General features: G+C 44.1%; 1 protein-coding gene across 3 annotated transcripts in view; it reads right to left on the bottom strand.

Annotated features, from left to right (window-relative positions):
* PRMT8 (protein arginine methyltransferase 8) overlaps positions 1-24,230 on the bottom strand; it is a 98,349-nt gene that overhangs the window by 2,754 nt on the left and 71,365 nt on the right. For 2 of the 3 annotated variants that reach the window (XM_029954065.1, XM_029954066.1), the window contains exons 5-8: positions 22,748-22,890; positions 22,042-22,129; positions 13,883-13,998; positions 8,175-8,331 (exon numbers count right to left, since the gene is read on the bottom strand). In XM_029954065.1, the coding sequence (XP_029809925.1) occupies positions 8,175-8,331; positions 13,883-13,998; positions 22,042-22,129; positions 22,748-22,890 (504 nt within the window). The remainder of the gene's footprint in view (positions 1-8,174; positions 8,332-13,882; positions 13,999-22,041; positions 22,130-22,747; positions 22,891-24,230) is intronic. The other variant, XM_029954067.1, reaches the window with a different exon arrangement.

A 24,230-nucleotide genomic window follows, 5' to 3' on the forward strand; every position in this document is an offset into this window, starting at 1 on the left:
CGTGATTTGGCTATTGTAGAAAGTGCTGCTATGAACATTGGGGTACATGTGCTCCTATGCATCAGCACTTCTTTATCCCTTGGGTAAATCCCTAGCAGTGCTATTGCTGGGTCATAGGGGAGTTCTATCGATAGTTTTTTGCCTCCTGCATGATTTAAAGGCACATCAATGCTGGTGCTTCCCCCGTATTTGCCATTAAATCCCATCCATCCTCTCTTGGCACACTACCCTCTCTACAGCCAGAAGAGGGGTCCTGCTTATTTGCTATCTTCCTCAGTACCAACTGTCTTTGGAATACTTTTCCCTCCTAGACCACCAGTCTCTCCCTTCCTCATGCTTCAGGGTCACTTCCTCTGGGAAGCCTGGCCTGGCCGCCCACCCTGAGCTTAGGTTACCACAGTGCCTATTATACTGCAGCATAAATGCCTTTGTCTTTTTTCACCTGTGTGCTTCCTCCACAAGACTGCAATTACTATGAGGGCAGGTGCCATGCCAGACCACTGTTATATCCTCAGTGCGTATAACCACACTTAGTAGATCTGTAAGTACTGAATGAACAATGGTAAAAACCCAAATAATAGACACTTAGTTATGCCTCAAGGTACCCATAGATGTTCAATTACATTGGAGACTTGGAAAACTATAGATAGTAGAAGAATCCATTATAGTAAGATCCTCTTGGCCCTTCAGGCTCTTACCTTCCTCCACCTCGATGTAGGACTCATTAATTTTGATTTCCTCTTTGCTTGGGACCAGAACTAAAAATGAGAAGACTTGGGGAGAATAACAAGTGCCTTTCAAATACTTCAAAAGCTGTCACATGGAAAGACATATTTGGCCTTATATATGGCATTGGGGGCAGAACAAAGGCTAATCCCTGGGAGTTACTAGAAGGAAGATTTTTAATTCACCAGGAAAAGTTAGAGTTGTTCTGCAATCACCTGAGCTACCTGAGATTCAGCTTTGAGGTGTTCCTATAACAACCACTGACTGGAGATTTATCATGGGCTAAGTCTGATCAGATTGCCTCTAAGATCCTACAAACTCTGAGATCTATTTAAAAGGTGGTGAAGAGTCTTTCTTTGCCCTTTGCAATGAACTGGCTTGATCAAATGTCAGTGGTCTGGTTAAAGACTTGGGTAGACTTCAATGTATGCATTTGGGAAATCAGTGCAAACTCAAGGTCATGGCAGGGAAAAGCAGCCTGAGCATTTGGAAAGGCTTGAAGGAGGATTATATACTGGGTGGTCTGTGGCTTTTAGATCCTAGATACCCAAACATATCTAGCCTTCATGGCCTCTAAAGCATATTGCTGCCTATAGACAAAGTCCAGACAGCTGTCCCAGCCCCTTCCCTGACAACTACATCTAAATAAATTGTCAAAAGATAGTCTCTGGTGTGTGCAGAGAATGGCAGTGTATGACTGACAGCACTCTCGCCCCCACTTCCTCCTACACAGCCCAGACAGGTGTCTCTCCTGTTCTTAAAGATCTTCAGGCAAGGGGATTCTGTCACCTAATCAGACGCCTTATGAGAGCCCAAGAGGTTCACTGGCTCGGGTTTGGCAGCCATCAAACCTAGGTGTGTCTAATAGTCCAAAAAATACACCAGTCTTGGGTCACAGGAAAGTGGGTGTTTTTTGCCCTTGACAACATAAAAAGTTTGAGAACCTCCCCAAACATTTTGTTTCCATGAGGGTCCATCAGCTGTGGGCTAATCATCTAGACCAGTTTTCCATTGAGGTGTCCAGGAGAAACTGATTAAAATTCAGATGTCTTGACTCTATTCCTAGAGAGTTGAATTCAGTCATTCTGGGGGATGTGAAGGGAGCAGACTTGCCAAGACATAAAAATCTCCCCCCAGGTGCTATAGACACAGAGCAGGGCTAAAATCACTGTACAAACCCTAATAATATCTAATAACATCTCTTGGGTGGGCAAGAGTGGAAAGAATATTTAATTAGGCAACAACAGACCCAGTTTCCTGCTTCCACGTGGCCATGTTTGCACTATGACCCTGAGGCTCATTTGCTACAACTGCAGAATGTGGGGCATGATATCCATCTCCCCAAGTACTTTGAGAGTTAGATGGGATGAGAAGGGGAAAAGTATATGATCAAATCTCCTGCTGTGCTCAAGACAGCTCCAGTTTACTTGTTTTCCTGACATAACTAATAATAGCTTTCCCTTCCACTATCAGAAGTGTCCTTAATTGAAAGATAAATATGATCTCCCTACCATGACACATTAAGCCCATGTGAAGGTATTGCTAGGCCATTGTATTATGTGGTTATAATCATTACAGGAAGGAATATCATTTTATTTATCCATAATCTATGGCTCTGTCCTTCAAAGATGAGCTGCCTCACACTAGTGGTCTAGAATGTCCTGGGGAAGCATCCAGAAAGGTGCTAGGTGCACGGGTGAGCACCCAACACAGGGCTGTGGATGACATCTAGAATTTTCACCAGTGAATAAGTCTTTATCTCCCTCCCCTGCCCCAACTATAACCTTCTAGATCATGTAATTGTTTTTCAGCTTTCCCTATTATGAAGATATCTTTATACTCTTAATATACTGACCACACACGCCAACCTTGCCTTTTCTCCCTTCCCTTCACAGTCTCTCTGGGTTGTGGATTATGGACAGCTTTTGCTCTATATTCCAGTGCTGCCCCCAACATTCCAAGTATATATGCATTTATTCATATATGCATTCCTTCATTCAACAGACATCAATTCAGGATGCCTATCACGTCCCAGACATGGTCCTAAATTTGGAAAACAGCAACCTATACAGCTTTGCCTCCCCGTCACATCCTGCAGCCTAATGAAAAGACACTCAGGCAACGAGGTCATCCTTGTGACCAAGGATGGGGATGTGGAGCTCAGGGGGCTATGGGAACAAATGGCAAGGTCATTCACAATAAGATTTTCCCCCCATGCTTTTGGAAAGGGAAAGGAATCCTGTTTTCTGTTTCACTTTGCAGTAGCTAAGTCGCTGGTAGCTTTATCTGAAATTTAAAAGTTTTTCTAGCTATAAATTTGTAATTATATTGCCCGGGGGGAGGGGTCAGAAGCTTTTTGGAGAATGAAAGCCTATGCACCAAGAAGCTTCTTTGACCTGAGGCAATGACTCGCTGTCACCAGATGGCAAAGCGGGAAGGGGCTCTTGGGTACCTAGGTCCAACTACATCATCTCATAATGAGCCTGAGGTCCAGAAAGTAACTTACTCAAGGCCCATCTCCTCTGTCTGTCCGCCCTACCTGGCTGACTCCTGGAAAGACTAAGACTCTACCCCAGGTCTGCTTCTACTCAAGCCACTGTCCCTCCACGCACTCCAGTAGCCCCAAGGGTTCCTGCCCCACCTTCTGAGGATATGTCCAAGAGGCAGGGAAGCTGCACTGACTGGCTGCCACAGCCTGGAACCCTGGGCTCCTGTGCCCATTTTCAACAGCTTCTGCCTGATGCTGCAGAGAGGAGATGCCAGAGCCATTAACAAAGATTGTTTTTCAAGCGGTGCAATACGTGATGTGCTTGCAAGTGGGCCCCCCCAGAGCCAGCTGTGGCTGGGCTGAGATAGAAAACTCAGCTGGCGGTTGGTCGATAGGAAAGGGGCACATATGGCAGGCTACACGCTGCATGCAGTTCAAAAATAGCTGAGCCCAAACAGTACAGGGTGCAGACATACACAGAGATGTGATAAAACTTTTTTAAAATAGAAAGGGGATAAAGAACACTAAATTCAGAAAAATGTCCATCTAGAGGCAACATGGGAGGTTATGGGCTGGTGTAATGAATCTATTTAGTTAGGTGGTCAGCACACAGGGCTTAATTATGTGACTGAATCAATTTACTTATTAATTATAAATAGTACCATTATATTTATTAATAATGTACTCTGGATAATATTTATATTCTAATTAGTAATCATTTATTTCTTGATTTAGTGAATGTATTTACATTCTAAGAACAAGAATACACTTCTTTCTAGTTACTACTGCATGCTAGTTAATAATATTTTATTTACATTATAGTTACTGAGGTAGTGGTGAGTTCATGGGTGTTTATATATTAATAAATAAACAAGCAAACCTGAACTGTTTTTGACCCATGGATGTCATGAACCAAGCATTGGGATTAATCCAATGCTGTGCATCTAAGGTCCTTGAAAACAAAAAGTAAATACTCTTTTCTAGAAGGTCAAAGTATAGAGAGTCAGAAAAGCCCACTGAAAAACGCGTATTACCTGGTAAAGATGTTTGCTATCTGCTGGAAGGAAAACCCCATGTGGACACTCCCCAGGTGGCTGAGGAAGCAGTGAAACAAATTTTGCCCTCCATCCTGACGTCTATCTGTATGGGAATGCTGCTGTGAGAAGGACCTATGTCAGCAGAAGGCAAAGGCCTTGATGAGAAAAGAGGATATACCATAGTAAGGAGACAGAGTTACCTTTCCAGAAAAGCATCAACATTGGCCAAATTCACAATCATTATATTCAGGCAGCCTAGCACAGGGGCAGTGGTTCTCAAACTGATTTGTGCATCACAGTCACTTGGAGGGCTCAATAACACACAGATTTCTGGGCTCCACCTCACAGTTTTTGATTCAGAAAGTCTGGGGCAAGTCTTGACAATTTCCATTTCTAACAGGTCCCCAGGTGATGCTGATGCTGCCGGCCATGGGCCACACAATGAGAACCTCTGCACCACGGCATGGAAACAGGCAGTGTAGGACCGCTGGATGACTTTTCAGACCTACGTCTCTAGGGTTCTGTGCAAAAAGGAGGTGATATAACACCATAGCTGCAAAAAGACAGATGAGGGGCTCCTGGCTGGCTCAGTCAGTAGAGCACGCAGGTCTTGATCTTGGGGATAAGAGTTCGAGCCCCACATTGGATGTAAAGGTTACTTGAAAAAATAAAATCTTAAAAAAAAAGAGAGAGATGAGTGTGCTCAGACCTTAATCTAGACCCATGGTCTTTGAGCCTCTGGAACATAGTCCTCATTGTTTCTCATAGAGACTTGTGAAGAACTACAGTGGGGGTATGACCATAGAATGGGAAGAAACTGCCCCAGTGGGCTGGAGACTTTAATACTGAGGGCAAATCCTCCCCATTCCTCAGGCAGCCAGAGGCTCAGTCCTTTGATTCTGAAATTAAAATTAACCAGGATTTCTTCCCATAGGGGCATCAGGAATGTTGTCCCTGTCACCACAGAGCCAGATAGCCATCTCTGGGCAGGGATGCAGGAGTCTGTCTGCTTGACTTCAAGGAATGGAAATAAACTCAGGGAAGGGAAACCCCCCAGCTGAGAGCTATTGACTAGATCCTAAGCTTTACAAACACAGAGTACTTTACAGAGCAGCCCTGGACACCCTTTCTCATCATCTGTAGCAGTGCAGGCCCTAGCAGAAGCATCATCTTGGAGATGGTAGATGCAGGACCAGCCTCTGTGGCTCCATCCCTGGCTTCCAATCATAGTCATGGTCCTCAAGTAGGTTCCTGCTCCACCCTCCCAATGCTGCCACACCCCACCCCTGTGAGGCTGGGTCTTATCACCCTTCAAGGTCCAGGTAAAATCTCCCTTCCCCCTCCTAGCTGTCCCTGACTACCAGGAAAACAATCTCACCTGCCGCCACTCTAAGAAAGGGAGCAACTAAAAATGACCAAGGTCGGGGGTCAGAGGGGTCTCTCATTTTCTCCAGGGTGCACCAGCACTGGCCCTGATGATGGAGACCAGAAGATCATGATCTTGGTGGACAGAAGACACCAGTTCTGGGGGGAAAACCCTGCTGGGAGGGGTTAGATAAGCCTCTTGACCTCTCTGTCCATAAGTCAAAGAGGGCTGATCATTGTCACCAAGGCTTCAGGAAGTGAGCAATCATATCCTTGGACTCTGGTAGAGCTCACCGACCCTTGCCACATGCTGGCTCACCCCTGACCCTGTGTTCCTGCTTCCCAGGAGGGCTTCACATGCACGGCCAACAGGAACATGTTCCCAAGAGCAGGACTTGGATCTTCATATACTCACTTAACAGCGATCTGTTTAGAACCTACTACAAACCAAGCACTGCTCTAGAAGCCAGGAGTGCAGAGATTCATAAGACGTGATTCCTGCCCATGGGGAGACTGAGAATTGTAAACAAAGTGTGAAAATGTTGAATAAGCTACATCTGACATTGAAATCCTGTGTAGTAGTTTCAAAAACAAACAAAAATAAAGTAGCTATGTCAATGAGACTGTGAAAGTGTCTCCAAGGTATATTGTTTGTTCGGTTTTTTTTAGGTAGGCTTCAAGCCCAGCATGGTGGCCCAACATGGGGCTTGAACTCACGACCTTGAGAGCAAGACCGGAATTAAGATCATGAGTTGAATGCTTAACTGACTGAGACCTCAGGTGACCTATAAGGTTTACTGTTAAATAAAGACAAACTAGCAGAGGCCAGTGTGTTTGGTATGAGCCAAACTGTTTTTAAGAAAGGTGTAGTTTATGAAACAATGCTCAGTGTCACTCATCATTAAGGAAATACAAATCAAAACCACACTGAGATGCCACCTCACACAGTCAGAGTGGCTAAAATGAACAAATCAAGAGACTATAGATGCTGGTGAGGATGTGGAGAAACGGGCATCCTCCTACACTGTTGGTGGGAATGTAAACTGGTGCAGCTGCTCTGGAAAACAGTGTGGAGGTTCCTCAAAAAATTAACAATAGAACTCCCCTATGACCCAGCAATAGCAGTGCTGGGGATCTACCCAACGGATACAGAAGCGCTGATGCATAGGGGCACATGTACCCCAATGTTCATAGCAACACTTTCAACAATAGCCAAATCATGGAAAGAGCCTAAATGTTCACCAACCAATGAATGGATCAAGAATATGTAGTTTATATATACAATGGAATACTACATGGCAATGAGAAAGAATGAAATCTGGCCACTCATGGCAACATGGATGGAACTCCAGGGTATCACGCTAAGTGAAATAAGTCAGGCAGAGAAGGACAGATACCGTATGTTTTCACTCATAAGTCTAACAGGAGAAACTTAACAGAGGACCATGGGGAAGGGAAGGGGAGACAAAGAGTTAGGGAGAGGAAGGGATGCAACTCATGAGAGACTCTTGAACGCTGAGACCAAACTGAGGGCTGAAGGAGGAGGGGGAAAGGGGAAGGAGAGTGATGGACATAAAGGAGGGCACTTGTGGGGAAGAGCACTGGGTGTTGTATGGAAACCAACTTGACAATAAACTAAAAAAGTAAAAGAAAGGTATAGTTTGGATGTGGTACCACAGTGTGGAGGGAGATGTGTAAAGCATTCATAGAACTCTATGTACTATTTCAGCAACTTCATATGAGAAGTATTTCAAATAAAAGATTTTTTAAAGGGTTAATGGCACAGGACTGGGTTGGAGTGAGAAGAGGACTTTTTCCTTGACTTTTTATACCCTTTTTTTTACATCCTTATGACAAACATAAGCACAGGATGTTAGGGAGCCCCCCAAAAGGGCCCCAACCTTGACCAGGAGTGCAGGAGGCGCCAAGAGTTGAGGCCTGTGCTGGGATTGGCCAGGTGAGAGTGAAATGAGATGGGAGAAGTGGGCAGGGTCTAAGTTGGGTGGAACCCCCACTTTCCAGGCTAAGATATGTGGGCTTATCTGCTGCAGACAATGAGGCACCTCTGAAGGGGGGGCTGGGAAGGGAGCTCAGGTAGTCTTTGGGGAACAGTGTCAGGAACTTAATAAAGGATGGATTGGGGCAGAAGGAGACATAGAGACATAGTCTTCAGCCTACTGAGAGATCCGTTGAATCCGGTAGTAGGGCACGGCAGTGAAGATGAGGAAATCTTACTCCACTCTGTATCCTTACCCCTTCACACAGAATATGCCCAGCAATGGTTCAATGAATAAATGTGCCTCTGAAAAGGGGCTTCCCCCCCACCTCTCCCCGCCCAACACATACCCTCAGCTCTGATCATACAATATACACTTTCACTTACCTTCTCCTTTAGCAGCCAAAGTGTGGGGAAGTGCTGGAGAAGGCTTACGAGATGCTAAACAAGGGTGCCTGGCTAATATCCCTCTCTTTTCCCCAAGTCAGGCTGGTCCCGGTCACTTCCACAAAGCCTCAACATGGAGGGTGGGGAGGCTCTGGAGTGTCAACAAAAGGCTCACCTGTGGAAAACCCCATTTTCTTGTGGCACTTGGTAAATTCAATATTAAAATAGGTGACCAGGGCATGGATGTAGTCATTTCGCTGTATCTGCAGGCAGAAGGCAGATGTGAATGACAGCTCTTCCGTCTTCACTGTGTAAATGTCCACTTCCTGTGGCTCAGAGAAAAGAGAATGCCAGACACTAAGCACCTCCACCAGGTCTGGGTCCTGGTCAGCAGCTTCATTCCCATGGAATACCACTGCTCTGGGGCTGTCATTTACTCTTGGGGTGGCTCCCCAGGCCCACTCACCACCTTCCCAATGATCTCCTCCATCTTTTCTAGAGGGGGGTGTGCTCAGGCAATGGTGCAAACAGTTGAGTCAGAATGTGAGTGCAACAGAATTAGGAGGGTAAATCTGCTAGGGATGGGGGCTTATGGAGCAGAGGGCGGAGAGGGGGAGAGTATTTAGAATGTTCCTGAACCCAATCTGAACAGCCTCAGAGCAGTCCACCTCAGCATTGCTCTGCTCATCTAGTGGTTCTCAAAGTGTGGTCCCAGATAATGGGCATTAGCATCACCTGAGTGCAAATTCTGTGTGGGTGGGGTGGGGAGAGTATCTCAAACCTATGGGATCAAAACAGCAATCTGTGCTTTATTAAGTCCTCCCAATGATATGGGTGAACCACATTAGTCATTTCCCAATTTTTTTACATTCAAGTTCCTAGCAATAAGAGGCACCAAGTATTATCTCAGGAATGAGGACCTGAACGCTACCCACAGTCACAGCTAAACCAAGAAAAACTCTACTGACCATCTACACCAAGCCAGGGATGAAGGAAGGAAAGAAGGAAGGAAGGAAGAAGGAAAGAAAGAAAGAAAGAAAGAAAGAAAGAAAGAAAGAAAGAAAGAAAGAAAGAAAGAAAGGAAGGAAGGAAGGAAGGAAGGAAGGAAGGAAGGAAGGAAGGAAGGAAGGAAGGAAGGAAGGAAGGAAGGACGAAGAAAGGAAGAAAAGAAGAAAAGGAAGAGCAATAAGAGGTAAGAATTTTTCAGTTCTGGCTGGGGAATGGAGCACACAAAGAACTAATAATTCTAACAATTTCTGTTGGGAAGTGGCTGAAAATCAATGTTGCGTGGGGAGCAAGTATAATGAAAGACAGTTTGCAACGTGCTGTTCTTTTCTGTGTGAAGGATGCTGACCTGCTATTTGCTGGCTCCAATGAGACAGGGCCAACATTCCAAGGGCCCTAGAGGTATCCAGACAGCTTTCAATGAGGTCTAAGGAAGCTTCCCATTGTCAGGGTTGTATAGCAAGGACCTCTGTCCTGAAGACTCTGTAAGAACGAGACAGATATCTGTGTGCCTGGACTGGTTCCAAGGGGCTCTCCTGGGACCCATATGATAAAATAAGTTGAGGATAATTAGGAGAGGGGTCTGAGGGTCGAGAAACAAGAGAAGGGAAGACACAGAGTGATATAGCAGAATTGGCTTTTATCTCTAATATTTCTAGGATAAAGGAAAGGCAGATGCAAAGCATCCCAAGGTCTTCAAAGAGAAGTCCTGCCTCCATGGGAGTGGACGGAGGAAGAGGTGTGCTCAAGGGAACAGGTCAGATAAGAGCCCTATTGTGGTCTGGGGAGTGCATCCATCACATCCCTTGAGGGAAGCTGAAGCTCTGATGTATTAGTTGGGAAGAGAGTGGAATTGCAGATTTAGGGGGATGGGAAGCTCCTTGGTGATGTCACCTCATCAGTTTTGTTATGCTTCTATAACCAAGGATGGGGAACAAGAATTAATGGGATGGGAAACCCTGGGTCTAGCATGTAGAATATGATGGGAACAGAAAGCCAGTCTTCCTTCATTCAATGCAAGAGCCCCTTTGGTAGCATTCCTGGGAAATGACCCTCTGGTGCTTGCTTGGACACCTTCATGAATGATGCGTTCACTACCGGCCAGGCAGCTGGTTCCATTTCCTGACATCTCCAATGAACAGGTCCCTCTCCTAAATGAGTAAGGAGAGCACACACCAATCTCTGTAACTTCCACCCATGGAATAAGCCAAATGTCTGTTCTAGTTCACATGGGTCCCCCCCCCCCAACTTTTCTTCTCCAAATAAACTGCGTCTGCTTTTTCATTCATGTTGCGTAAGTTGTGATTTCTGACTGTCCCCTTCTTGTTTGGGACATACTTCTAGCAGCCTCTGATCTCAAAGAGCACACGGCTGGCTCAGACTTCACTCTGTTGGCCAAGCCCCCTCCCCCCACTGTATTTTGCTCATGTTCCTTTTTCCTTTTGTCCTGAGAGCCAAGTGTAGGGTCCTCCATCATATGCCATCCTGTTAAGTTTGGACCATTGCTCCTTTTTAAACCCAGCACTCATTAGCTTTCATGATATTCATTAGCCCTCTGGTCACATGTTGTCCACAGTTCCTTCCAGCTCAACAACTCATAGCAGGACATGGTTAACTGCATTTTTGTTAATGGCATCAACACAGTCCACCAGGCTCATAGTGCCTGCATTCATGGACTACCATCTCCTTCTTAGCCAGGGCCAGACAGCCAGGCTGCAATCTCTTTCCAAGATCCTTGTTATCTTTCTCTCTTGGTCCCCTGCTCCAGCCTAGCCTGGCATTTCCACTGTATTTCTGGATCATCTCAGCAGCCTGGCCCCAACCATCAGACTGGAGCCAGGGCAGAGGCTGCCCATTATTGGTCTATGTACCCTTGCTGTGTAACCTAGCACCTGACACCTCTCTGTCTTCTCCTTACAGGTCTCCCTGCTTCACAATGTTCCTTCCTACCTCCCCCAACCCCCACCCCAGGCCTCTCCTCCAAACCAACCCACTAATTAATCTCTCAGATCCATTCAGACTGTGCTGCTACTCCCTGAATCCAAAACCTTCCAAGTCTCTTTATGGACTATCTAAAACTATTCAAACCTTTTGGCCTGAACAGTGAGACCTGGGAGGTAGGCTCTGTGACACATCTGGACCAGGCTCCTTTCTTCTGTCAACTCTGTCACTTCACCACTTTCGGGGCAAACACACACACACACACACACACCGCCCCCATGGATCAGGAATTTCACCTCCATAAGGGTCCTGCTCTCAGACATGCATCAACCACTGTCAACTATCAACTCCTGTGTTAGACCACAGTGTTCACTAGGTCCTAAGACATTTGCATCTTAATAGGAGCTTCTGAAGGAACAAAAGCCTTCAAGACATAAGTAATAAAGCTATACATTAAAATGGTGACAGTGAGGCAGTTGGTCTTTTGGAATGGGGGCCAGGCCATCTGCAAAGGTGCCCAGCTGCAGCTGGGTTTTGGAGGCACAGAGGCCCCTCTGCTCTTAGGTCCACCTTCCTGTCAGACCCAAAGCCTACAGAACCAAATACGGTTACCCGGGCTTCCTAGAGCCCAGAGCCCTGTGCTGGAAGGTTTCTGTCTTCCTGCTGCAGCAGCATATCTGACACCCCAGGGGGACGCCCTGACTTGGCCTGCGGCAACCCCCGTGAAGGCTCCATAGACACCAACTACTGAGAAGAACCCCTGGCCGCCGTTATCCCCACCACTAAATAATGTTACAAGTGGATGTCTCAGAGCAGAAGTCTGGTCAAAACAGAGTCTTAATTATAATAAAGTGGCACACTCTGCAACGTTAATAACAATGAAAACAGCAATTAAGTGTGTGAAGGGCAAATGTTTTCCTAACAGGCTTGGCAAAATGTTGCTTAGCACATTAGCAAGAAAGCTGACGGAGGGGCTCTCTTGGTTGCAGAAGAAAACACAGACAGACTGTATCCTTTTCAGAGAAGAGAGAATGGAAGGTTACCGCACTGGGATGGGACAAGACTTCAGCACAGAGATCCAGGCTTGACACATACTCATAGCCACAAGGAGTTTATAGGAGTGTGTGTGTGTAATACCCTCACCTGAGTTTGGTTGCTTTGCCCTGGCTGCATTCAGGTATAACCAGGGGAAAGTCCCTTGGAGAGGGGAGAAGGGAGAGGGTGGCAGGAGGGCAGAGTGGCCTTGGAAAGGGGTGGGGTTGAAGCAGGCTGGTCCATCTTGTGCTCATGACCTGCCGTGGGGCCTACAGAAGAGCAGTGGCCAAACTCACCCCACCAAAGGCAGAAAGCAATCTGAGGCCCAAGCACAGTGAAGGAATTATATCTTTAAGCTGAAGCCATTACATGGCAGGTGCCTAATGGTTTCATATAGCTGCCACATGTAATTTGGAAAAATTCAGTTGCACCAGTAGTTTCTATCTATTCTACAATATTTACAGAAATGTTTTGTGCTATAGGTGGGTTTATTTGGGGGTGCACTTTCCTGCTTCTTAATTGGGGAAGGGAGATGGAGAGCCTTCAGGGACAGAGGGGCTGGCAGGAAATAATTACAAGAACACATTTGCTTGCAATCAATCCTGCCTGGACTTGGAATGGACTGGGTTAAGAAGTAGTGGGAACACTGTCAACAGAGAGCCCAAGACTTAGACTCCCAGCCACATCTCTTAAGCAGGATGTTACAAGAGGGAGGCAGCATCTGTGTAGGCTCATCTAGTTTTATTTGTCCTCAGAGGTCCTTTCTAAATGCCACAATGACACTATGGACCAAGAGTTACGGTTCTTAGGAAGACTGTGCCCAGGGACAAAGGACAGTTCCCCCCTGGGCAAAACAGTCATCTACATGAGAACTTCAGAAACCTCTCCTCATCCCCAGTAGCCCAGGACTCTTCCCCTTTATCCATGAAATGGATTGAAAGTGCTGCAGGTCTCCAGCCCAGTAATCCTAGACAAAGTGACACATACAAGACCAGAGCAGGCAAGTATGTTTTAGCAAGATGAGGACTGCGTGGGCCAATGAATACTTACAGAATGAACCCAGATTTTTAAATGAAAAAGTTAATTTTAACCATATGAAAGTGATGTCTTTCTAGATTAAAAAAAATATCAGTCATTTACATGGCTCAACATAATATATTAGCATGTATAAATGCAAATACTTAGAAAAGGGCTGGAAAGGTCAATCCAACGTGTGAATAGTATTACCTGCAAGAAGAGTGTGGGGTTGAGAGGGAGGAGAGGTCTAGGGGAGCTTTTGATTTTACTCTATCAAATTTGATATGTTTGAATATTTAATAATAAGAATGCACTAAGGATCAATGTCCCAAGGATACTGACTAGCTGCTCATCCTATGCACTGAAGAAAGCCTTGGAAGAAAAGCTGTTAGAGCCTGTACAAACAAGACTACTCAGGAATGGCGTTGAGTAGGTCTGCCTGGCCAGTCACATGTGGACTTAGAGGTGGGAGTATAATGAAGATTACACAGCAGATTGAGGTATTGGATTTCTTTCCTAAAAGGGCCATCCACCTGTGAATGGAGTAGCTTCCCCGAACCTGAGCATACCCTCCTGCCTCTCCTCTGATGCCCCCTCCCCCACACCCTTCCCCTTGCACCACAAAGGGATGTGAACTGACTCCTTCCCCTCAGCTGTGCCACCATGGAGTCCAGTGGCTCTCTCTGTGGCTCTGCTCAGTGTGAGCACCTTCTTGTGACTTACGGTCACCTTGGGATGCCAGAAGCTTTGGTCAAGGTGGCCTTGCCTCACCAGCCAGGGGCTATGCAGAAGCTGTTATTGCCTTTACTCAAGGCCCACGGCTTTCCAGTGTGGCACAGCTGGGTTCCCAGCATGCTTGGGCTCAAGCAGAATGAGTCTGCAGACCTTTATTAAACAGGCGTTGGTCACCACTTGCTTTGGGTCCACGATGTCCACCAGGGGCTCCTTCATGGCAACATCCCGGATACAGGTCATATCAAAGCCATAGACATTCTCCCACCCTGTGAAAACAGAGTGAGACATGAGGGCCAGCAGCAGGACCTTCAGACATCTTCCCAGCCCTCTGGAGTATTAGAACACAGCATGCCCAAGAGAGCAAGGGGCAGCTCATGTTCCCCTATATTAGGATAGAAGAATTGCTTGTCTGGGTGGAGATCTTGGCAGTATGTACAGATCCCACTTGATGGTTAGGAAAACTAAAGCTCAGAGAGGCTGAGAAACTTCTCTAAGATCACACAGCTAGAATGTTACAGAAAGCTAGCCTAGACTAGAATCCAAATTGCCTGACTCTCTATATCTACTTTCCTGTCCCTCTCTCTCAGCCAAGTAAGTCTCCTACAAACTCTTATCTGCCATCCATGTTTCTATCTTGGTGCCTTTGTTCAAGCTGTTCTGCACACTTAGAAGACCGATCTTTCTCCCTTCTCCTGACCACACCTACTGAACATTTAACAAAGCAGAGAGAAACATGGGCTCTTAAAATGATATAGACTAGTTTGAATCCCAGCACCACCACTTACTGACCAGGCCCTTGGGCTAATTCCCTAACCTCTCTGAATTTCAGTTTTCTCAACTGCAAAATGAAGGGGGAGAGTGGGTCCATGAGTCTTTGCCTTTCTCATGTGCCATGATGCACTCATTAAGAATCCATCCCGTAAGAAATAACCTCCAAGTGGTTCACAGCCATCCCAGTGGTGCTTGTTTCCCCCTTGTAGCTGCTCATAAGGTGCTTTAAGAGGGAGAAAGATGTAGAGTGCAGGGCTGGTGAGTAAATGAATGCACATTGATGGCCTAAGACCATCCTTACATGGTGATAATCATTGCTATCATTGATTGGTCACCTAGCTCAGGCTAGACTCTTCATTGTTTTTATGTTTATTTATTTAGTTTGAGAGAGAGAAAGAGTGCAAGCAGAGGAGGGGTAGAGAGAGAGGGGAGAGAAAGAAATCCCAAGCAGGCTCCACATTATCAGTGCAGAACCAGACATGGGGTTCTGTCTCATGAACCATGAGATCATGATCTGAGCCAAAATCAAGAGTCAGACACTTGACTGACTGAATCACCCAGGCACCCCTAGACTCTTCTTTAATGTACTTGGCAACCTCAAGGAGATACTTCTATCTTGGAAACAGCCTAGGAGAAGTTGGCATCTGGCCCACACACAGTATCTGGGCCAGGATCACACATCAGAGAGATTGTGGAGCTAGGGCTCACCCCAGCTTGTCCCCTGATTCTTCAGCTGCAATGACCCAGTTGTGACAGCAACCAGGAATGCAATTTCCTTTCCTTGTAGTGCAGAGGGTGGCCTAAGCAGAGGCTTTAGTTACTGAGCAGCTGAGTCTCATTTGTCTGTTTATTCAAATGGTTCTAGAAATGCATCGAAGTAAAGATGCTTTTTCCTAAAATCTTATGGAATTAAATTTCCTTTTAAAATGTGCATCAAACATCAGGGAAATACAAATCAAAACCACACTGAGATGCCACCTCACACAGTCAGAGTAGCTAAAGTGAACAAATCAAGAGACTATAGATGCTGGTGAGGATGTGGAGAAACAGGCACCCTCCTACACTGTTGGTAGGAATGTAAACTGGTGCAGCTGCTCTGGAAAACAGTGTGGAGGTTCCTCAAAAAAAACTATCAATAGAACTCCCCTATGACCCAGCAATAGCACTGCTGGGAACTACCCAAGGGATACTGGGTGCTGATGCATAGGGGCACATGTACCCCAATGTTCATAGCAACACTTTCAACAATAGCCAAATCATGGAAAGAGCCTAAATGTCCACAACTGATGAATGGATCAAGAAGATGTGGTTTATATATACAATGGAATACTACATGGCAGTGAGAAAAAATGAAATCTGGCCATTTGTAGCAAAATGGATGGACCTAGAGGGTGTCATGCTAAGTGAAATAAGTCAGGCAGTGAAGGACAGATACCATATGTTTGCACTCATAGGTCTAACAGAAGAAACCTAATAGGAGATCATGGGAATGGGAAAGGCGGGGGGAAGAGCTGGGGAGAGGAAGTGAGGCAAATCACAAGAGACTTTTGAATGCTGAGACCAAACTGAGGGATGAAGAGGGAGGGGGGAAGGGGAGGGGGTGGTGGTCATGGAGGAGAGCACTTGTGGGGAAGAGCACTGGGTGTTATATGGAAACCAACTTGGTAATGAACTATTAGTAAAAAAAAAAAAAAAACAGTAAAAAGTGTGCATCAAACAAATGGTACCTTAGGGAACTCTGTTTCTGTACGTTTAGGAAAGGAGGTGTGTGAGGAGGGAGTTGGGAACGGTCAATGAAAGCTGTGCCCCTGTGACTCTTTTCTAAGGCATACAAAGACCTTCCTCAGGGAGAAGAGGCAGAGAAAATAATCATCTCCCAGAGGATAAGCCCTTGTGAAATTCTGGCCTAAGGATAATATGCCAGTCATATACCATTAAATCACCTGAGATTGGTGCCAAATTCCCAGTTGAAATTTACTTTTGGAGAAGGAAGCTGCTTGCTTCGCGATGGGGACATGTTTCAGAGAAGACCCCCTTCTAGAGTCTGGAAATCACTGTCTGTCCTCTCTCCAGACAAAACATATACACTGAACATGCTGCCTTCATGTAAAATCCTTTTTTAAGGGACCTGCCGCCATGTTCCTGCTCCTTTTCTCTCTCAGCCCTGCCTGAAGTTGAGGTTCAGGGCAACTGTTGGGCAAATATCTATGTCTATGTGTAATGGTTAAAGGCCTGGGCTTCAGAGTCCAAACTGAGGCTCTGCCATTTATTTGCTGTGTAATCTCAGCAAAAACTTACCTGGTTTCTTTTTTTTAAAATAGAGATTATTATATAATTACAATGACTCTATTGGGTTGTTATGAAGTTTAAATGTGATAATATATGTAAAGTGCATAAGACAATGTCTGGCATATAGAAAGCAGCAGATACTTAGCAGTTGTTATCATTGTGTGGCTTGAGCTCTGGCTTTGCCACCATCTCAGCTGTGTGACCATGAATAGATCAATACTTTTCTCTGGGCTTGCTTGTAAAAGCGAGGAGTTTGTTACAGTGCTTCTGTGCTCTAGAATGATCTGGTATATTTTTTAAAATACAAATTCCTAGGCCCAAACCAGATCTACTGAATCAGAATCTCCATATTTCACATCCAGGATGTTGGAAGCTGGAATTTTACAAATCTATATAGGTAATTCCTACTAGAGTGTGAAAAACTGTGTGTTAGATGATCTTTAAAAGCCTATGCAGTTGTGAAAGCTTAATGTCTCATGCTTTTGTGAAACCTTTTCTAACTCCTCCCAACAATGGGACTACTTCTGTCTTCTCAACACCTATAGCCCAGCATCTAGCACAATATAGGTATGCAGATAATGCTTTTTTAATTGAAATTCATTCCAAAATATTTAATGTCTACACTGCTTTGCAATGTCCAGTGTTTTAGTTACCTTTTCAGAGGTTAATTCCTATTTTTCTCCCCAGCTAAACTACCCTGCCTTCAGTTATTCAGGAGAAAGTTCATCTAGGACATTAAATTAGTTTTCTCTTCTTTCTACTAACTGTTCATTTCCCACTAACTCCTTTACTATACATGAAGCAGGGAAGAGACAATAGTAAATCAAACAGATTAGGGTTTTTGCTATAATTCTGTCTTATCTATTAACTGAGTGTATGTGGAGTGAGGCCATTAGCTACCCAGAAATATTATTAATAGTTTTCTTATTTAGAATGAAAAAATAACATCAGAAAGACCTTTGAACTTTTGTTAATGGATTAAAAACCAAACTCTTGAAAAGGACAGCCCTGTGACTTAATGAATGTAACTAAGCCACAACAAAGTGCAGACCTATTATCATTACAGACTAGATTGACTCAAATTCCCACTTTAACAGCCTGGCAGAGGAAAAGGCATACTCTTTTCTGGGTATAAATTTTGTGCATCTGTCTTTATTGTGCTTTTACTGAAAGTGCCCAGCATTAAGAAAAAAATTACAAAAATGAATGAAAAAAGAAACATATATGACCCATCATTAAAAGAAAATAACAGTCAATAGAACCAGACTTAGAGACAGCCCAGATATTGGAATTCTCCAATGGAGATTTTAAAGTACCTGTAATAAGTATGTTAAAGAATCTAATGGAAAAAACATGCATGAACAGATGGAGAAATTCACTGGTGAGATGGAAACTAAAAATGAGCCAATGGAAATGTTAGAAATAAAAATGACACATCAGAGATGAAGAATTCTTTCAATGTGCTTATTAACAATGTGCAATTAACAATCAGAGGAAATAATGAATAAACTTCAAAATAGGTCAATAAAAATTACCCAAACTTAAATACAAAGAGAAAAAATAAAATAGAAAAAATATATGTAACACCCAAGATCCATGGGGCAATATCAAACAATAGCTAACATATGCGTAGTTGGAGTCCCTGAAGGAGAAAAGAAAGAGAAATCAGGCAGGAAAAAATATTTGCAGAGATAATGACTGAAAGTTTTTCCCAAATGAATGAAATCATCAGTCCACAGACTCAAGAATGCTAAGTGTGCTAAATACAAAGAAAACTCATGTAGACACATCAGAGTCAACCTGGTGAATATCAAAATAAAGAGAAAAATCTCAAAAGCAGTTGCAGAAAAAGAAATATGAAGCACTAGAGAACGCATTTCACATTTCATTGGAGAGAGCTGTAGCTACATCCTCCTTCCTCACTCTGGTCCCACAATTTGAGTTTCTCTGCTAGGGCTAATGGGGCTGCCTCAGAATGTGCTCAGAGAAATAAAAAATAGAGCAAGTGCCACCAGGTACTAATTACAGTTTCTCCTCTAGACAGAAGGGAAAGCTTTCATACATTTCAGTCTCTCAGGAATGGAGTCAACTCCTTGTATAAAATTGGAGACAGCCAGAGGCTAGATGGGGATGAAGTCGGATGTTGGGGGTGAAGTTGGAAGAGAACCCCATGGAAAGCAATTGAGTTGTCCAAGTGGTACTTTCACACCTACAGCTGCAGGCATCATTGACTACACAGGAGACCTTCCTTTTCATCTTCTCATGAACCAGAAAGCTGGTGTCCATACCTCTGACTCTCAGAAGGTTGTAGACTCACATATTGGGTGATGTTCATGTATCAGATAAGAAATCAAAAGAACACTGACCACATTTCTTTCCAGTTTTAAGATTTTATAAAACTCCTCCTTTGCAGAAATGTTAAAAAAAAAAAAAAGGAAGGTTGATCTTCTCTTGGGATTAAACACTACACCTTACACATTCCTTTACTTTTTATTTTCATTCCTTTATTTGTTCATTCATTCACTCAACAAAATATGTGTTGTGAGTCTAGTACATGCCAATCATTTACCTCTCTTTTTATGTGTTCTCTAGCAGTTGGTGAGCATATTGAGAGCAACTTCTGTGTTTCACTCATTCTTGTGTTTCCATGTTGCATGTGGTGGTTGAGAAAAGAAAGGAGAGAAGAAAGGAGAGGAAAGGCAATAGGGAATAGGGGAAGGAAAGAGGGAGGAGGGGAGGGGAAGGGAAAGGAGGAAGTTGTTTCGTAACGATTTACTTTATGAAAAGGTCTGGGCTTATCTCATTCTCCTACCCCACTTTAAGATTCTTCTTTTTAGCTGGTTCTTGAACCAACTGAAATTTGCTTACAATTGTTCCCTTAGCAACCAGCAACCTTTATGTTTTACTTTTGATTTAAGACTCAGAGTAACCAAAATCTCTGTTTATTTGAAACAGATTTCTAAACGGGCTCACTTCCTTTATTAAAAACAAAAACAGATCATTAAAAAAAATTTTAATGGAAAACCTCAGAGTATTTTAAATAAATTTTTAATGTATGTATCTGATTTTTATTTGGGGGATGTTGAGGGGTTTTTTTTTTTTTTTGGGAGGGGAGAGATAGAAGACTCCAGAGTAAACATTTCATGAGAAAAAAGGGAGGCTGATTTAATTTTTTTCCCTTTCCCAGAAGCTATGAAAATTGTGGTGGGCAGTGTGAGATTAAATCACAGGATCTCTAGTCCTGAACTAGCACCTGAGTGGCAGTAACTGCCCTCTTGCACCTCTTGGGGTCTCCCCAGGGATCTCTCCAGCTCCAGTTGGCTCATTACAGTGTGCATATGCCACAGGTTCCCAAACACAATCCAGAGGAAGGAAGAGGATAAGGTATGTTTGCTTTTAAACCCTGAGAAAGTCCCTTAAAGAACTGTGCCCCGGGTCAGGGCTCAAAAAATATTTACACATATGAATGAAGAACACACCTGAAGTTTCCCCTCAAAACACTATTCAGTACAGTTACGCAGCAAGAACTCCAAAAGCAGCAGTATAATGTAGCTCCAGGGTAAAATCTGTCCTAATTTACTTGCATTTGATCAATGTTCACTGTTGAGTTGTTTCTGCAATCTACCATGAGAGCACATCTGTCCTAGATTCCGAGCCACTGGAGGCCAACAAGCTTGGCAGTCAGGCTCACTTGCCAGAGTTACAAACAGAAAGGGGCTTAGTAATGTGTTCAGAGCTTAGGTCCAGTCTTGTGTCTTATACCACCAAGAACTGTCACATCCTTTGATATACATCATCTCACTTCATCCTCATGGCTGGTACATGGGATTGGCAATATTATCTATGAGGAAGTAGGGAGTTTGTTTCCAGTCATCCAAATAGGATTTGAACCCCCTTTGAAGCATGATCATCTAACCTAGAACACCCTCACTCTCATTGCTTATTAAATATTAGAAATGACACCAGATTGGCTGGAGGCAGGGTCATAGAGCTTCAAAGAACTGTCCCATTTCTGTCTTCTCCTGAACTTGGCTCTGATGTTATATTATCATCAAATGTTATCTGTGCTTCGATGTTATATTTCTAGAAAGGTGTGAACATACACACACAAGTATACACATTCCATTAGAAATACTTACATGGCAATTGTATGAATCAGTGGAGCCATAATCTGTCAAACTATGGAGTCTCTGCCTCTCAGGGCAGAAGGCACTGATCATATGTCCAGTCTGTGAACCATTCCACAGTATTCTTACCAAGGAGAGTTGACCACTGCAGGGGCAGGATCCCTGGGTCTACTGACTCCATCATGCTGTGTGGAGTTTCTGCCTTATGCTTGGGGTTGGATCGTGCATGTGCTTGCCTGTGTGAGGAGTTCTTTATTCCCTTGTCATGTTTAATTCTGGTTGAGGAAACATGGCCATTTCTAACTTATGAAAACCCGTGTGGAATAAGCTTGAAGACATAGCTTGTGTCACCAAGAAATGCTACCCTCTAAATTAAAAAGAATAAAGCATCACTTTCAGACCAGATAAAACACTGGAGAGGCTGTTTGTTCGCTTTTCCCCCCAAGAGAACAAGTTTCTGGGTGATAAAGTATTATAAATATAAGTTTGGATATGAGATATGAGACCCCTGACACATACACACACACAAGCATGTACACACGTGTACACACATAGTCTCTATCTCTCCCCACTCCCACTGCCATCCATTCTCCCAGAAGAACCTCAAAGAAGAATACATGTTTAACTTAATGTGAATAAAATTCACTATCATTTTGATAAATTTGACTAGCATGGAGACAGGATTGAGAATGGCTGACCTGGCTAGTGATTTGCCGTTTCTGACCCTTGTAGTAGACTTTTGTGACAACTGAACCTCCACAGGCTCCCAGTCGGCTGGCCTGATGTTCTCTGCAAAAACCAGCTTCTGCTGCTCCAATTCATCTTACATTCACATTGCAGTCTTCTCTCACTCTGGGATATGTATCTTATGCCAGTTGTATTGCTTATTTTCTCTCTGTAACCACCCCCCACCACCCTTGGGACTAGAGGAAAACATTTAGAGAGAAAAATCCAGAATATAGGTAAACTCTTCCATAGGCATGGAAGCTATATTCATGAAACCAGATGCTCATCTCAGGGCCACTAAAGTATCTCCCACCCCAAAGGTACACACACACACACACACACACACACACACACACACACACACAATGCCTGACAACAACTTAAAAGATGACTTACAGTGGATTTTGAAGTCCTTGTACTGTCTGTCTTCAATTGCTACCACGTACAATGCTGCCCGGTCTGGAAACATAAGCCCTCCAGGTTTCTGTTGATGAATTGTGGGGAAATGGGTCTCGTAATCTATTCACCTGATAAAGACATCACATTTTGAACTGCACATAGAGTCACCAGACAGGCACCCCCTTGCCAGCATTTCTCATTCAGCAGACTGTCACCTTGGCCAGGGTTAGGGTTAGGATGGCAATGCTCAGTCTTTATTTGGGAATAGGGAGAATTTGAGGGACCTAATTGAAGTTAATAGAACAATTGAACTGGGGAAAATGTTAGTCCATGAGGAACAGCAAAGGATGTTATAACCCTTTAGCCTAGAGAAGCCAAGGTCATAAGAATGCTCAGCTCTCTAGTAGCCAAACAAGTCCTAAGTACCTGTTGATCAGAATAGATTTTTGTCTTGAAAACAGAGAATGGGTGTTGTTTATGACCAAAGAGGCCAAGGTTAGACCTACAGAATAATGTAACAGATATGTTGGACCCAGGTACCATCCCTTAAAGCAGATCTGGTTTAAAGAGAGGGGTCTGGAGGAGGTGACCTTTTAACTCAAGCTCTCTGTGGAGTCCTCATGTTCTTCCTAGACTGTTGGCCAAGGGTAGAGCAGCAGGACAGCCAGCAGACCAACAAGGGGACAGCATGCAGGACACTTACCAGCCACTTGTCCCTGGCAAAGATCACCGTGTTGAGCATTGACTCATAGAACAGACAGTAGCCCATCCACTCGCTGATGATGATGTCTACCTTCTCCACAGGCAGCTCCACCTCTTCCACTTTACCCTTAAATATGGTGATGACTGGAAAATATGAACCCCACGGCCACACTTTGCAGGGACCCTAGCCTGGAACCATGAGCATCCCACATCAGGGCCAGACCTAAAGGCTTTATCCCTGTTCTGATTCTGCTTTTAAGATGTGACATGCCTCACCCTTCACCAAGCTAGTTATATAAAGAGAACTTCAAACTACTTGCATGTTTTCTTCCTAAAATGTACTTAGCAGTCACTATGTGCCTGGCCTTGTGCCAAGCCTGCGATGTGCACCATATAATGTGGTCTTCCCAGCAATTCTATGAAGTAAATGCATTATTATTATTCTCATTCAGAACTGAGGCTTAGAGAGGTTCAATGGTTGCTGTGGAAGTAGAGACCAGGTCTGATATACCATGACTCTAACACTACAGTCACAGTCCCCACCCCATTTTAGGCTGCCATGATGGTTCCAATCCAAAGGGCAAAAATGCCTAGAGATCTTGCATCTGTTCACATCCAGGGCTCATCTCCCAGTGGGTTCATGAGGAAGGTACCTTGGTGTCTTGACAAGAGCATGGACTCTGTAGTTGGGAGCTTAAATCTTGATCTTGTCACTATTAACTATAGGGCTTTCCATAGGTTACTTGACCTAACTGAACTATGACTCCCCAGAGAACAAACAGGGAAGGTAGTATCTACTTAGTGGGTAATTGAGCTGATGTGATGAAATAGCAAACTTGAAGTGCCAGGCTCATAGCTGGGGCTCAACAGAAGGTTGACATCATCTGACATTCCCCCACCTTGCTGACCAGCTGATAGAGAAGTGAAGGAAATAAGGCTGGGAACACTCTCCTGCTCTTAGTGGCCTCTGCTCATGAGTCACTTCTAAGACCTTTTTATCCCTCTGTGGCAGGAGAAACTTTTTAGTTGGGTTTTTGGTCATTTGACATAGTTGTGCACATAACTTTGGAGTCTCTTTTTGCATTTATTGCTGTAAAGATCATAGCAAACACTCTCTTAGATGCTGCTGTGAAATTGACAGGGTGATGTATTGGTTGGCTGATTCCATCTGAACATTTCCTCTGAAAGGATACACATATTCATGCTCTGAAATTCTCTTTCTGCACCATCTTCTGAAAAATCACACCATGCCTGAGCTTTGCTGGGAAAATTGAATGATAGCTTGTACTCAGGAGTGGAAAAAAACACACATACATACACACAAAGAGAACAGATCTGTCCTGAATCTGAGCTTCATTAAAATTAATTTGGATTAGAGGTTCCTGGATGACAAAGGGCACACAAGTCACTGGTTTTGTTTCATGTCTTCACATTGATAACATAGGTGATAGAGTGGCCATTAGTAGTCCCCTAATGATGATTTG

Source organism: Suricata suricatta, chromosome 10 (assembly GCF_006229205.1).
Source record: "Suricata suricatta isolate VVHF042 chromosome 10, meerkat_22Aug2017_6uvM2_HiC, whole genome shotgun sequence".
NCBI lineage: Eukaryota > Metazoa > Chordata > Mammalia > Carnivora > Herpestidae > Suricata > Suricata suricatta.